Below are 17,144 nucleotides of genomic sequence, written 5' to 3' on the forward strand. Positions count from 1 at the left end.
TATATGTAGATATAAATGGCTTATTCTAAGGTAACAAAAAAAACTTAACAGTTCATTATGTAAGGTACAGATACATATATAAGATACAGCACTGAAAACATAGTTATGTATATTTTTGCATTTCTGTCAATAGATCCTCCTAAATATTACACACTGAACCTTTAATGTGAGGAATGCTGGCTAGAAATTCTGTAAAACGTCACCATGTCACATGACATTAAAACCTTATGTGAGCAAGGTGACTGCTGTCCCTGAGTCTGGCGACCGCAGTTTCTCCGGCTGTACAAAGGTCGAACCACATTTTGACTGATCTTGTGGCATTGCCTTTGCAAATGCCCTGAGATCAGTTATTGTTCTTAGCTAATGCACTCTCCGGAAAGAAGAACATGTCCTATTTGACGGCAGAATCAGAATCAGAATCGTGTTTATTGCCAGGTACATTTTCACATACAAGGAATTTGCCTTGGTATAAATTGGTGCTTACAGTACACATGAACATAAATATAAATATAAATAAATAAAAAGTTTTTATACCCCACCCCTGCAGTCGCCAGCAGCTCATGTTTGATTATCAAATCAGCAAAAGTCAACCACAGTCATCTCGAATGTTCTTAACTACACCTGTTCTCACTTCCCTCATCTGCTCTGCAGTTACCTGGCCTATTCCACCCACTCTCTCACTTTCCCTCATCAGCCCTGCAGATACTTAACCGGACCATCCCACTCGCTCTTTGTCAGATTGATAGTTATGATAGTAATGTTATTTTGCTGTGTTCTAGTGTCTTGGGTCCCTGTTTCTGCCTGTGTTTTGACCTTTTGTCTTTTCGATGTTGGATTACTGCCTTGATTACTTGATTTTTTTGCTTTTCTTGGACTGCTCTCTGGTTTTGACCCTTGCCTGCCTGCCTCACCTCCCAGTAAGCCTTTTTACCTCTTTTTATGTATTAAACTACTGCATCAGCTCTGCCAGCAGGCATCCGCCTCCTATCCCTGTATTCCTGTTACCCTGCTTGCACCAGCTGTAGATTTGAGCAGGTAGCAGATTCCACTTTAATGAGAGTCTGGAAAAACTGAATTATCTACACAAGGTTTGTAATACTGTTTTCTTTTTGGGTTTTATGGAGCCCCATCCTTTGTCAAGCATCTTGTTGACAGGTTTTGTATTTTCACCCTGCATATGCTTCTGATGAAAATGTCCTCAACCAGCCTGTTCTCATTCACAGGGCATCAAATATCTACACTTTGTCCTGTCTTTTGGCATCTGGTACCAACGCACATGGCAGCCTTTACTGTCATAGTTCAATGCTAAAAGTAGGCCATTGTACAAACAACAGAAAAGTAAGTAAGTAAGGAGGCAGTTGGGGTGGATGGATGGATGGATGGATCAGAAACTGGACTTTCACCCAGGAAACCAGCATTTGTTTTCCTTGTGAAACAAAAAGTCAGCATTGATTATTTTTAGTTATGTTACGTAAGTTACATAACTTATGTAACCTAAGTAATGTAGTAATTTCAATCCAAACCGTGATCTTTTCCTAAACCTAACCAAGTAGTTTTGTTGCCTAAACCTAACCACAAAATTAATTATGTGCCGCTAGTTTTATTGTGAAAGTCTAACCAGACATTGCATATTTATTCTTGCTAACTTGACTGCGGAGCCCTACACGTTCAAAAATGACCCTAAAGGGACCCAGAGCATTAAAAAGCAACACCAAGTGTGTTGACCAAGTGTCCATATGTTATGAGTTGGGAAGGAAAATGGGTTGCCTTGACAACATCACTTGTTTCAGCCAATGCCCCTCAAGTTTCTTTAAATGATGACCACAATCACTCCCCAGCCATAACCAAGTTTTAACACAAATCACAATATTTTCCTAACCAAGTTGTTTTTGTAGCGTTGTCAGTTTTATTCTCCCAACGGTGATTGTCACGGTTTTGGAAGGCACTAACTAATGATGTCGTCTTGCTGGTTAGGGCATCAGATCAGAAAATACATGCATTCTTGAGGCATAAGGCAAACACATCCAACCAGTAGTTATGTGTCAGAGAGAGGATTCTACAGTAGATAAAACTAGTGCTTGCTCAAGACCCTGCAGCCTTAAAGTGATGTTAGATGGTTCATGGGAAAGCTGCTTCTGACTGCTGACTTACTGTAGCAGCACTGAACAGTCCTGACTGATCTTACTCAGAGGGGTACTTCAGATCAAGTCCAGTAGAAAGAGACACACGAGGACATTTGAGAAGTTTAAAGCAACTATCTGTGAGCTGCCACTGTATTCTGTACACCGGACTTTGACGCAGTGAACTCTGGGATGTTTTGGTACAGGAAGGGTCAGGGTTGACAGCCAGAAGTACTCTTCAGGAGCATTTGTACAGCATGTTGGAGAAGGGATGTTTCTTCATATTTAGTATTATCTCCGAGGCTTGTTCTCCCCCTGTTCTTGCTTCTGGTAAATCATACAGACCTGGTGTGAGAGCAACTGTGACTGACTTTTTGTCTTACTCTTCATGGTGGTGGGAATTTAGGGTAAGGTGGTTCTTCACTACACAGTGTCAGGAGCCATGCTTCTCTGTCAAGGTGCTTTAGTGGTCCAGTTTACATGCCTCCAGCATGGGAACTGATTTACAGCACCACCACAGCTCAGAAGTGTCATGTGTTAGCAGGCTCCGACATGCATTCTTTATACCAAAGTTATGGAGTTTAAATGAGAAGAAGAAAGGGACAAACATTATATAGAAGAAAGAGACCAACAGGGCAGCACAGGTGATTAAGCTGTGTTGTCAGTAGTAGAAAGGTAGATTACCTTTTTTGCATTATGCACAATAAAACAAAATTAAAAAGCTGTGGATGTCTTTGTGTTCTGTGTTCACTGAATAAATGAAGACTTTGTGAAATGAAGACACAGTGTAGCTGCTGGTTGGACATAGTCCACTGCACAAAACTAAATGTTCAGTTTAAGATGTGGCTTTAAATTACTAAATGATGTGTGCTTCAATGTATTATCTGTATATACATGATTATGGTTTGTTATAGAGCTATGTAACTATCGATATTTACATTTATTCATTTAGCTGACGCTTTTATCCAAAGCGACTTACAATTGCTATACATGTCAGAGGTCGCACGCCTCTGGAGCAACTAGGGTGTATTGCTCAGGATGTTTCACAGTGGGAACCCGGGTCTCCTACACCAAAGGCAAGCATCTTATCTATGCGCCATCATCACCTCATATTTAGTACAGCAGATGGGGGGCAGCTGTGAAAACACAAACATTAAGTGTTGGTGTTATCACAGCTGAAAGTAAATGTAGAGCCCAAATAAATTTTTGGAAGTGGAAAGAATTTAAAAAATTTGATGCCATTGATTGATTCTGTAAGGACAAGTTCTGCTAACCTGAATAGCCCTGTAACATGACCCATTTGACTGGGAATAAAATACAAGGCTTTTTCTCTAATTGGATATGCACCACCCCTGCTTGAGCACCTCCAAGCAGTCTTGAGCTTAAACAAATTTGATTGATGAACACTGTTTTTTTTCCTTTCTTTTATTTTCTCTGTGAACCATTTTTATTGGTGTCTGGGAGTTTAAGCACTACCTTAGAGGGTTAATTCAAAGGGGGACTCTAATCTGTGGAAGTAGGCGTTCTATTACCTGGGATAGAAGACCTGGGGCCCTCTGGTCATAGTTGAGAAAGTCATCTGTCCTGTCCATGTAGCCCTCCACCTATTGGCCTAGCTGCTTATTTAACTGAGCCTTTGGCCCTTCTCATCAGCTCTGCTCACACTGTTCCCCTGCAGTTTATTTGTAGCGTTTTTTCCTCCCCTCATGGCAGATGTGATCTTCTCCCCCGCAGCCCTGAAAGCCTTCATTTTCCTGGTGAGGAGGCACTTTATTTAAAACTTTAAAATCAAACGTTTTGTGAACCTTTATGCAAAAAAATTATATTTATTCTAGTGCTGCATCAGAGCTGTGAAACAGGTCCCTAGTTTAGCATTTTGTCAAAATGTGACTACCGGTATCTATCATCATATGTCATCTATTTAAAATGAACCACCAGCAAACTGAGGCTACTGTTAGTTAATCTTTGCTGCAGATACGTTTAAATACCACTGCAGATAAAGTACTATTCATTCAGTGAATTGTTATTTTGTTATTTCCTCTCAGGTTCAGGGTCATGCCATTGGTCTGTGGTATTTAGAACGGTATGTGAAGATTGAGTACAGATGACTAATTATTTGAGTAATAACTTGAATCTCGTCTCAAGTTGTTTCTTCTGTCTCTGCACTTTTTTTTACTCCCCTTGATAACACAAGATAGCTGTTTTATGATTGAGTGGGTTAAAGTTTACTGACTTGATAGTGATAGTTACACATTGAGCGGCACAGTAAGCCTGTTACCTATCAACTGCTGCAGATCGTGGCAAACGCACACAGTGAGCAGCCTGTTGCTGAGGCCTCCGCAAGAAATCAAGGTAAGACCAATTTTTTTTTTTCATCCCATCATCTAGGTGGCGGTCAATCCAATCTAAGGATTTGGATTCAAATTTCTCCAAGTCCTCGTATTACCTCATAAAATTTCCCTCATATTTAATTGCTGAAGTGACTTTGAACTCTGAGATGGAACGGCAGGTGACAATTTTGTATAAATGGTTTGTGTACTCTAATGTCACTAGATCTTGTGCTGTGAAACTGTTCACTCACTATCAATTCCCTTTCCTGTTACATAATCTGGTTTAATGCCTTTGACAGACCAAAGAATCTTAATGACAGTAAGCTTTAGGGTTTGGAGCAAATGGGAGGTGTTATCAAGCTGAATTACTTTTTCCTTTTTCTTTGTCTTATTGGCAGCTGAAAGCACACCCAGGTGAATACACCATCTCACAGTCAGATTATCTCAGATATACAGAACTGTATGAACACATTGTATGATTCAGACAACTGCAACACAACAATTTGGAGGTTTATTTGCTAGCAGAGCCCTCCACACATTTCAAAATCCCACTGTTATTTGTGTATGATACATTATTTCAACATAGGTAATTTATTTGCATGATAGTAGTTAACTATGTAATTTCTGCACAAGTATTTATTAAAAATCCCTCTATTCAATCAACCTTTATTTTAACATTTTGGCAAGGACATTTACAACCTGTAAATGTGAAAAATGCATATTGTTGGCCTGATAAACAGGTTTAAAGGATATCAGTAGAGGCAGAGTAGACTTATTTTCAGTCAAGGAGTTTAACAATGTAAAGTGGGGTTAGGGCTGTATTGTTGCCTACAGGGCATGGATATATAATTTTACCTACTGCCAACTGGTCAGCTCTGTGTGCACTTGTTTGGTTAAAGACAAAACACCAAAAAAGTAATACATAAAAGTCTGTTTACAGGTCTTTAACAGTATATTTGCTTATGTGAAAAAAATTGTATAAAGGCTTTTGTGGCTCTAGCAAAATCTGATTAATTGCCTCAGGTGATGTCACTTGAGGCAGCATTGGTTGGGTCTGAAGACTACAAGTTTTAAAATGAAAAAGCTACTGATATGGATTTGGGCAGTATGTTTTATAAAGTCGCTGACTTGATAATGACATAACCAAATGACCTAAGCGTATGTGGTACCTAATGACATCTGCACTTGTGTGCACTGTTGCTTTACCTGGTTCGTACTTGTAAGATATCGCCGATATCCGCCGCGTCTTGTAACATGGTACAATGTTGTTTTTAGAGTGAAGTATATGTGCGGGAAACACATGCCTTTATAAAATACCTCTAGTGGTCTCTAGCGGTGAGGTTTCAGATTGCAGTGACTGCCTTCCACAGCGTGTGCTCGTGCTCGAAGTAATTAGCAGGGCAAAAGAGAGACTGACACACCGGCTGGAAACTCCAGGTAAACTTCCACTGTTGTTTTGTTAAATGTCCATTTCTGTTTTACCCTCCCCTCTATGTTCTTGTTTAGGTTTGTTTAGTTGAGCTTTGCTTCCTTGTTTTATGCTGTATTTAGTTACATATATCCTTGCGTATTGTCTGTAGCTTTACTTCCTGTTTTGGTTTGTAATTTTGGTGATTTTGGTGTTTTTGTCTAGCGTCTCACCTGCGTTTAATTGCCCCTCTTGCCAGTGTCTGTGTGTGGTGTGCCCCTGTATTGCCCTCAGTTATGTTCAGTCCTCTGTTTCCCTGGATTTCTGTGTTGTTCCCTTGTGTTTGGATTACGTTGCCTTTTGGATTTAACCCATGTTTGGACTCTGTACTCTGCCTTTGTTGGATTTAACCTGTGTTTGGACTCTTGCCTCATGCTCGGATGTAAGCCTGTTTTTGTTCATTTAATAAATCATCTTATACTGCATCCTCCTCGGCAGTGTCTGCAATTTGGGCCCACACCTCTGTTTACCTACTACTGCACTCAGCCCTACCTGATATCAGCTTGACGTTGAACTAATCCATGCTCGTTGCATGATAATGTTACACTCAGAAAAATGATGGTTCTTAAATGGTTCTTCAAATGACTCTGGTTCTACAAAGAACCACCACCAACTGAAGAACCATTTTTTAGGGGATGGTTCTTTGTGTACTTTATGTTGTTATTCAAAGTAATAATGGTTCACTGTTATTGAAGTTATTTGCAGATAATAGCGTGAAATTATGGCTGCAACTAATCAGTATTTTCATTATTGATTAATCTGCTGACTATGTTTTCAATTAATCATTTGGCCTTTAAAACATCACAAAACACTGAAAAATGCCCACCACAAATTCCTAAATCCCAAGTTCTTGAAATATGTTTTTCTTTGTCTGACCAAAAGTCCAGAACCCAAATATTAAATGTAGGCTTTTACTGTATAATGAAATGCAGCAAATTCTTACATTTGACCTTTTTGCCTAAGATTGACTCAAACAACTATGAAGTCCTATTATATATCAAATCCAAAATAGTTGTTGATTCGTTTTGTAGCAACTGACTAATCAACTAATCGTTGCAGCTCTATCTGAAATATAAAACCACACCTTTCAGTTGTTTGGGTTGATTGACTGCCCGACTGCTAAAAAAAAGAAAGAAAAACACCATGCAACACATAAAATAAATACATTAAATATCAAGCACTAATTTATGACGAGCTAATTGTTTGCTAATTGAGTGACACTGATGATAATTTTAAAAAATTAATGTTATTTTACTCCCTCAATAATTTTCACACACACACTGGCATGCTGGAAGGAGTTGAAAATGTAAAAAAAAGTTTTTTTAAAAAGTTTAAAAGCCGTTTAATAACAAAGTGTTGTTCATTTAGGCGTCTTTTTATTCAAGAATTTAGTTAACTCAACACCCTGTTGAGTCATCTAGTCTGAGATACGTTGCAGATGGTTGCAGAGAGATAACTGGCTTTTTCCCAACCTCGTGAGTGAGCAACTGTGTTTTCCTCTGCCCTTGTTGCTGGAGTCTACTGCGGTGGCTGCAGTAGTCTGTACGACTGTGGGATCTCAGGGGAAAGTGTGCGGCTGGCCGGCCAGGCTCGCAAGCTACTCCCGCGGGTTGGCGCAAGCTTTTCCGCCGCCACGTCCTCAGCTCCATAATTGTTCAAGCACATTTTTCATCTGCCATCAATTTTCGTCAAACTGTCAATATTGCAAATCTACACAGTTGATTTCCCACCTCAAAACTTCTCAGAAGTGGGTTTAGTGACGAAATAATGTACGAAAACTGTAAAATATGCTGGCCTCTGTCTGATGCCGCACAGGGATGATGCAGTGAATAGTGACGATTCTCTGACCAATCAGTAGTCTGCTGTGTTTTCATGTCACCTTTTAGTATTGCCTCAGCTCGCTTGGAACTTCGATGGAGGTGATACGAAAAAAGTACCAGGTGGCAGGTACAGGCACAATTTTTCCCCGATGCAAAACCAAAAAAGGCGAGTAGAGGCGAGTTGAGCTGGTAACATGTGGTTTAAAAGGGGCTTAAGCAAGGTCCATAAAGACATGGACGAGCAAGTTTGGTGTGAAGGATCTTGCCTGGCCTGCACAGAGTCCTGACCTCAACCCAACAGAACACCTTTGGGATGTCCAGCATCTGTGCTTGTCCTCACAAATGCGCTTCTAGAAGAGTGGTCAACAACTCCAATGAACACACTCTTAACCTTGTGGACAGCCTTCCCAGAAGAGTTGAAGCTGCTATAGTTGCAAAGGGTGGGCCAACAGCTAATGCTATATGCATCTCTGCGTTAGAGGAGATGGCTTCTCCGCTAAATGTATGCTGGAGGTTGGCCTGTTACCATCTTACACTAGAGGTAAGTTACCTGAAACTATACAACAACACTTAAAATAACTTATTTATCTGTTGACATTATACTACATATGGTTTAAAATGCTTTAACATTTTTTAATATATAAATATGGTAACATTAATGTTAATTTGCAACACTTTTAAACAATTTGAAGCAAATCAATAAACTCTTTTACATAACTAGTTAGTTAAGAGTCGTTTATTTTGATGTCACTTGATTATACGTTACTTGTCATAAACTTAATAAGCTAGCGGTAGATTCCTTGGTTATATTTGATGGTAGCATTTAACTTGTAAAACACTAGTCATGGCTGTTATTGCTGCCTTAGTTAACGTATTAATGGATTATGTGTGGTAAGCTACGTCCCCACACCGCTATTTTGAGTAACGTTGTTGCTGTCGGCAGTGCTGTGTGCAATTATAGTCTTGAATATGACTGTTGAGAGATAAAAGGTACTTTTATATTTGTATTTCTTTCAGTGATCAGTTCTTGTTGACGTCCTGATGCCTCCTCGTCTGCTACACACAGCTTAAACTATAAAAACTAACGTTACTCTTGGCTACTGGACATTTGACAGCTGATATTACATTTTTTGTCTTGTGAGGACAATTTCAAAGAAAACAAAACAAAACACAAAAACCTTTAAAGACTGTCTCCCATGTTCCATTTTCTCCCATGTATGTGACATAATAGTATATTGTCAACATAGAAACACTGAGCCACTGAACGTATTTATTCTTACATTTTAATACACTTTGAGATACTTGTTTTGATTTCCATGAGCTGTAAACCGTAATCATTAAGATGAAAACAAAAAAGGGCTTGAAATACTTCACTTTGTGTAATGCTTTTCGAATATATGAAAGATTCACTTTTTTAATTAAATTACGTATTAACTTTTCCACAATATTCTATTCGACACATCTGTATATAGTTTACTTAATATTTTTCATTACCTGAAGCATTTATTACACATTTTCCTCTCACAGTCATAGTGTGGAACAGATGTCCCACCTGGTGCCAAGAAAGCTGCAGAGACCTGTGAATCCTCCTCATTGTGCTGGAAGTCAATCTGTTAGCGTGGACTGACGTGGAAAGGCCTTCTCTTCATCTGTTTACTTTTAGTTTTAAATATGTCCATATTTGTGTTATAGGTCCATTCAAAAAAAAAAGATATGGTTTATTTATCACATTGCAATAAATTCTAAAAAACATTTGTTCTCCCTATGTCTTTACTACTGACTGAAAATGTTACATTTCACATTATGTTTGTCAATACAAAGGACAAGCTAATTGTACAACACAAATAAAACACCAAACATTAAAGCTGAACTCTTGCTAAGGGACATAAGTTGAAGTGTAAATACTCCTAAACATATTTCATGTTTCACATGAAATGTTGAAAAGTATATGCAGTGTATTTCTGTGTGTGCACAAGTATTTTCACATTCTACATTATGCTTTAAGATAAGGAGCCATACACCCAGTTCCAGAGCCTGAAGTTTTTTCAAGAGTGCCTTGTTTGCTGCTCTGATTTCCATCTAATTTAAACAAAGAATGTGTGCACAGGGGAATTATATAAACTATTTCCTCTGTAATGGTCACTTTTCAGTAAGCAAATTGGCGGTGTTCATCATGGAGTAGGGCTGAAACGATTCATCGATTAAAAAAAGTAGAATTAATAAAATGCATTGACACAAATTCTTTGCATTTAACTATATTTAGTTAAATGCATTTAACTATACAGCACAGTGTTTCCCACGGACATTTATTACTATCATACATCGCGCTTACGCTGTGAACACGACTTGATTATAATGGAGCTGTTTGCAAAGTGGAGGAAGAGAAAGAAAATAGTGAGGGACAAAGAAGAAAGTGTCCGAAGTATGGGATTATTTCAAGCTAAAGAAAATAACAACTCTGTAATGACATCGTCCATCCACCGTAAAACTAAACTTATGCCGTCTTGGCAACAGCATGACGGCACCTGAACAAAAAGCAGCCGGTGTTCTGCCAGCAGACCACAGACAAGGTAACCGTAACAGCAACTTTACCAGTTCAAGAGCTGTGAAACAACAGCACAGCTCTGTTGATAAATAAAAATTAAAAGTTACATTTGCATTCTCTGGCATCCACGGACCCTGATCAGCTGTTAGCTGTAAACACACCACAGGACTAACGTGTGGTGTGGCTGTGTTAACGGTATTTCAGTGTTTTAATGACCGGGTCTGTTTGTATTGGAGAGGAGACTACCTCGCAGGTAATTCGGCTCCCGGTAGAAACCTGCCAGGGCATTGAAGTGAAGGGGACACAGAATAACTGTCATCAGCTGTTAACTGTAAACACTAGCAGGACTATGGTATGCTGTGTTATACAGAAACTCTGTCTTGCTGACCTAGCTGGGCAGTGGATCTCTTGGTGGCTTGGTAGCCACTTCCAGCGCAAATGAAACTCAGCTTTCCAGCAGCAACCTCTGTGGGAACCATGTCCATACACATTTTCAGTATCAATTAAAAAAAGACCATGAAAATCTAGTCTCTTAGTCAAGATTATGTGGACCAATGCAAAATAGAAACCAATGGCCTGCCACTGATTTATTATTTCAAGTTAGTTTATTGTCACTATTTTATACTTTGTTGTCATTCATCCACATACCGAATAATCACGAAATGCCGTTTCTTGCGGTCCAATGTGCTAAAAACAAAGTCACAATAGCCTCTTCAACTTACAAGACACAAAACAAAAAATGTATTGTTTAATGCAGCAGTCATTAAACCAAAGTTACTTTGAATCATTTGTGATTTTTAATGCATCTTCAGTAGGTTATTTTATGAGCTTTTCACTATTAGTCAGGCCCGCAAAAATATGTGATTTTTAATGCATCTTCAGTAGGTTATTTTATGAGCTTTTCACTATTAGTCAGGCCCGCAAAAATAAGACGGTAATTTACAGTATGACACTAGAGGAGACAGCTGACCTGTATACTGTCAGGGGAGTGAGAATGGCATGCAGGGCTGGAGCATTATAAAGTGCGTAACCTAATAGTGAAAGTATGTTCACCTGTATAGCCTATTTCTAACCTATTTAAATAATAGCAGCATCAGAAGTAGGCTACTTAACATTAGCGAGGCCCTGATGGTTACAAGCTTCTGAAATATAAGCCAGTAGCGGGAGCAGCCTAATAACAGTCGGCTATGTAAACAGTGTGGAAGTGCCGTAGCAGCATGAACATTTAGCCTATAGGCTAGTGAGTGGACAGGATTGCATATTGTGAGATATGTAGCCTCCATATGAAGTTTGACATGTAGGAAACAGTGTCCATCCACTTTGACTGTTTAAGCACCATGCAAGCGTCACTGATGTAAACACAGAATCCGCTTCCTCTCATCTCGGCGGAGCCTTGCGCTCTGACAGAACACGGTGTGCCCGCTGCATGCTCCAGGACATTGATGGGGCAGGTCTGTGTAAAGATGTCGGCTTAACAGTCTTCAATTTTCTGGTGTTTGGCAGCATGAGTCCCTGCTGCAGCGCGGAGTCAGTTCACACAGCCACTTCTCCGTGAAGCACAGAACAGAAGATGAAAAAAAGTCTCTTTTTCCCCCCACTAGAGGCTGAAGTTTGTCCAGTTTATTGCACAGCGAGCGCACGTTGGAGAAAAATATTGCTGGTAGCAGTGTGCGGAGTCCCCTATGGAAAAGACGCACGAGCGACCCGGCTCTTTTTACTCTCCCGCTTTGCTGCCCGCACAACAGCGAGAGAGCTGTAATAATTACACTGATGACGCGAAAAAAGTGGGAACTAAATCCGCTGGAGTTGTACCCCTGATGTTCATGAGCTCTTCTCTGGTGAAAGAGCACCGGGAATCACAGCCGAAAACTGAACTGACACACAAGAACAAAACAAAGAGCACTTGACACCGAGGCCGCTATGCTCAGCGCCATCTTGGATCAAAAAAACTATAAAACTATAGCACAACCTCACTGCACTGTAATAACTTTATGCTTTATTAAATGCAACATAGGTTAATTAACAAACTAAACAAAATTCTATTTAATGTCGATTGAGTGACTGTAACCTGACAACCGGGTTGCCTCTCATCTCCAGCGCTGGCAGTCAGCCTGTTAAATGAATGAAAGACTCAGAGGACCCATGTCAGTGGTGAAAGAATAGCTCATTCCTGCTCCACAGTGGCTGAGCTCTCACCTGACAAATGAACGACTCAAACCTAGAAACCCACAGTAATGAGTAGCAAACTAATCAATTCTGTTTTCTGTGCTGACGGAGCCCATGCAGCTGCCTTGTGACGAGTGAATGTAAGAGTCCAAGACTATTCACACATGCATGAAAATGAACAAATTATTCACTGAGACTACTCGTTCCTCCCGAGCCATATAAAAGATTAGGTCAAATGAGCAAATGTTCACTGAATGACACAACACTAATAAAGTTCATCATGTGAAAGTGCACCACCACTCCCGCGTGAGGAGCACTTAAGCGCCGTATCTTAATTCCCAAAAACAAAGGCCTTAATGTTAGCCAAAAACTTTGACTTAATTTTGGCACATTTTCCCAGCCTCTAACATTCACCTGTCATTTATCTGAGTATACATCTAAGAGTCTTTATACACCACTGAAAATATAGTTATGGATTTTATATTGCATTCCTGTTCACCTTTAAAGAACCTATTTTTGCTAAAGCTTTGTAGCACCATTTATGGTTTTTGACATCTTTGTAATGAACCCCCAAAGATTCCTCAAAGAACCATTTGCAGAAATGGTTCTTTAAAGAACCACTTGCTAAAAAGTTCTTTGTAGAAATAGTTCTTCTATGGCATCACTCAGAAGAACCATTTTTGGTTTCGGTTAGCACCTTTATGTTTCTGAGTGTACATTGACTGTATTTAGCCAACAGCGTTTCAATAACTATTTGTGTATCTTTCATCAGGTAGGCTCAGCAATGTCAACATAGCTAAATTTATTGTATGACAACAAAAATGGTTAGTGAGCTATACTGAATATTATAAATGAGATTGTTGCCACACTTTAGTATAACAGTTAGACGCAGTAAGTAACATTACTGTCATGAATGGGTCTTCCACTGTGTATTTCTGTCCTGCGCCGTTATGTTGCATTATTGTATATTTTGTGGGCCACATAAGTTACAGCGACTGAGACGATGAATAAGCTGTGTACTTGAGCATCAATAAAAAAGACAATAGATCTATATTGAACGCAACGAAGCCAACAACTGCAGATTCATGCTAATTTAGCAGGTTGCCCATACCTTGCATCACAATTGGTTTTAGAAACAAATCATTCCACATTTGCTTTGCATCATTACATCATTTCTTGCAGGATAAAATCAACACTTTGACATAATACCACGACACAGGATAGTAATATGTAACAAGTTAGCTGGTGAAGTAAATTGGAAAGCGTTTCAACAATAGTATTTTGCACTGGAAAATCTAACTTGAGCCAACTAAAACACTGAATCACAATATATTTTACATGCTTTGCAGTAATATTAGTTTACCTGTCCATTATAATAAAAGACAACTTTGGTTCGGTTTTTATATCCAAAACAAAGCGGAGGTCTTTCCATGACTCAAACGCATTTCCAATGTTGACTGTGTTTTCGCCCAACGTTGATCTAATTCTCGTTTGACCTAATGGGCTTCATCAAATAAAAGCTTTTTTGTTTCTTATCCTTACGTGGAGTTTGTGTTGCAGTTGGTGTTAGCGGACTCCTTCCATTTTGTGTGTTAAACTGAGAATCAGCAGGAAAGAGGCTTATGTAAACCAATCGATTTCGTGGAAAATCCGACCCGTCCCCTTACTTTTGCCTTACTTGGTCTGTTGAATATTGTAATTTGAACATTATTCACACGTCTGCACATGCTGTAACTGAACACACAGGTACAACTTCCTGGTAATGAGCTCATGCTAGGCTTCAGCCATGCCTGGAATCAGAATTTAAAAAACAAGTTTTTAACTGTTTATGCCAGACTGTAATGACAATGAAAATTATAATGAGTACTACCTGTCTGACTATAAAGATACCAACGTTTTAGCAAACCACTTCTATCAGTGTTTGTAATGCTGTTTTCAAAGGAAATTGTCAATACACATGAATATCAAGTTTTCTCAACCAAATTATAGCTTTGCAATCAAGAGGGTTTTCTGAACGTTGATTAGCTATATAGATTTGATATCTAAACATTTTGTATGTAATTCATATTTTATTATGTAAGCCTCAGTTGTAGGTTTAACATTCATGTGAAGCATTGATTCAAATATCAGGGCATTGATTTGCTGATAATGCAATATTAATGCAATATTTAAACCTGTAATGTGTGACACACATAGTATTCTAAATTATTAATCCTTTTGATCCATATGATAAGATCTTTGGATTGGGGTTCACAGTGGTTTTGCTGGTTTCTGATTTTAGTGCTACATGTTGCTGGTGCATTTTCATAAAATAGCTATAAATGTTTTTCTCTCTCTCTAGGGAATAAATAAAGTATTTATAACCATAAAAATGGTCAGCAAGACAATAATTGTGGCACTGACGTTGCTGCTGTTGGCATCAGTCGCCACTTTTGTGGGTGTCTTCTTCGGTGTGGAGAGAAGGAAGCAACGAAGTGAGCATGTGTACTTGAAGGCAGCCGTGGCAGCAGATGCTGGGCCGTGTTCAGAAGTTGGCAGGTGAGAGCTAACACACCGAAACATCCTTCAGGGCAGACATATTGCTCTGCTGTGTAAACACTCATAGAAGTTTTAACATTGCTCACACATACAGCCATGCATTCACACGACTTTAGCATACATGCAAATCCCTGTGAACCTACTGTATTTAAATTATTTATGTCTGCCAACAAGGGGTTCGTAAGATCTTAAGCATAAAAACTAATCCTCCACCCCTTCCCTCCCTGTGTGTGTTTTAATTAATTTTACCACAGAGACATACTGATGAAAGGGGGGTCTGCAGTAGATGCCTCTATAGCTGCTTTACTGTGCATTGGACTTATGAACGCTCACAGTGCGGGCATCGGAGGAGGACTTTTCTTCACCATCTACAACCGAACAACTGGTACACGTTTACTCTAACATACATCACCACCAATACCACCAAAGTCTTTTGTTTAAATATATTTCCTGGTTTGTGACTCATACACAGGAAAGGTAGAGACCATTGATGCCAGGGAGACTGCACCACGCATTGCAACAGAGAACATGTTTGGAAACAGTACAGATTTATCCCAGACAGGTAATGTTTAACCAGCCCTATCAGACACAGAAATTAGGGGAAGCTGTGGTTAACATTGTTATGGAAAAAGATGAACCTGTGATAGTAACAGACAAAAGAGAGGTTAGAGTGTGTATTCTCTTAGAGCTGTGACAGACTCTTAGATCAGGAATAGAAAACAACAAATGCTTGGGTCTTAGAATCCAGACCTTGCAGTAGTATACCAGTGCCCTAAAATAATGTCTGAATAACTTATGAGGCAATTATATAAGTTTTTGTTTCTTTGGTTTCCATGGTTGGTAGGAGGGTTGTCTATTGCTGTACCAGGGGAGATTCGAGGTTATGAGATGGCGCACCGACGACATGGCAAACTTCCTTGGAAAGACTTGTTCCAGCCTAGCATTGTACTTGCAGAAAAAGGTTTTCCTTTAGGCAGGGCTCTTGCCTCTGCTGTGTCCACTAACAAGAAAACAATCATCAAGGACCAAGCCCTGTGGTGAGAGGCATCAACCTGAGTATAAAATCATTGTCTGTCTATTTGAAAGTCAAACATTCATTAGCATCGTAAATGTTCTTTCCCTCTATTTCAGTGAAGTGTTTTGTGGGAAAAATGGTGACATCCTAAAAGAAAATGACACCATCGTATTTACCAGGCTTGCAGAAACCTATAGGAAAATAGCAGAAGAGGGTGCTGATGCTTTCTATCAGGGACAACTGGCTCAAAACCTTGTGACAGATATTCAGGCAGCAGGTAGTATTTTCTATTGTTTTATTCAAGTTAGGAATACAGTACTGAATCTGCTCTGCTGAGAGTTTTAAATGACATCTATCGTTCCACTGACACTGGTGACTCTGTGGCTCTTATTCTTCTGGATCTGTCGGCAGCTTTTGATACGATCGACCACTCCATCCTGATATCCAGACTAGAATGTGATGTGGGGCTAAAAGGCATCGTCCTCCAGTGGTTCCAGTCTTATCTCTCGTGTCGTACTTTCAGAGTAAAGCTAGGAAATTGCTCATCGTCTGTTGCGCATCTAACCTGTGGCCTTCCTCAAGGATCTATCTTAGCGCCTTCTCTCTTTTCCCTCTACATGTTACCGCTGGGCAACATTCTAAGAAGACATGGGGTATCTTTTCACTGTTATGCAGACGACACCCAAATGTACGTTCCAATCAAGAGAAATGATCCCTCTGCCCTTTCATCATTCTTAGGTTGTCTAGATGAAGTAAAATTTTGGCTGGACCAAAATTTTTTGTTTTTAAATGAAACCAAAACAGAGATCATTGTCTTCGGGCCCACTGTTAATCCCCAGGCTGCCTCCCTCGACCTAGGCAGACTAGCGGCGTTTAGATCCTCAAGTGTTCGGAACCTGGGCGTTCTACTGGATGAGTCTTTAAATTTTGATAAACAAATCTCCTCGGTAATAAGCTCTAGTTTTTATCACCTACGTCTCTTGTCAAAAGTCAAACCTTTTCTTAATCCTAAAACTCTTGAGATGGCTGTTCATGCTTTTATCACCACACGTGTAGATTACTGCAATTCACTTTACTGTGGTATCTCGAAATCCCAAACTGCTCGTCTGCAATTGGTGCAAAATGCCGCCGCAAGATTCCTC

At 39.5% G+C, this 17,144-nt stretch overlaps 1 protein-coding gene across 2 annotated transcripts in view; it reads left to right on the forward strand.

Moving 5' to 3' along the window:
* Positions 1 to 4,291: 4,291 nt before the first annotated feature.
* The window catches only part of ggt1b (gamma-glutamyltransferase 1b), a 22,750-nt gene continuing 9,897 nt past the window's right edge, over positions 4,292 to 17,144 (forward strand). Inside the window, exons 1-6 of one of the 2 annotated variants that reach the window (XM_046066160.1) lie at positions 4,293 to 4,472; positions 14,791 to 14,987; positions 15,242 to 15,372; positions 15,460 to 15,549; positions 15,832 to 16,024; positions 16,119 to 16,279. In XM_046066160.1, coding sequence (XP_045922116.1) covers positions 14,821 to 14,987; positions 15,242 to 15,372; positions 15,460 to 15,549; positions 15,832 to 16,024; positions 16,119 to 16,279 — 742 coding nt within the window. In that variant the 5' untranslated portion in view covers positions 4,293 to 4,472; positions 14,791 to 14,820. Of the gene's footprint in view, positions 4,473 to 14,790; positions 14,988 to 15,241; positions 15,373 to 15,459; positions 15,550 to 15,831; positions 16,025 to 16,118; positions 16,280 to 17,144 lie in introns of both variants that reach the window. The other variant, XM_046066161.1, reaches the window with a different exon arrangement.

Source organism: Micropterus dolomieu, linkage group LG13, assembly GCF_021292245.1.
Source record: "Micropterus dolomieu isolate WLL.071019.BEF.003 ecotype Adirondacks linkage group LG13, ASM2129224v1, whole genome shotgun sequence".
NCBI lineage: Eukaryota > Metazoa > Chordata > Actinopteri > Centrarchiformes > Centrarchidae > Micropterus > Micropterus dolomieu.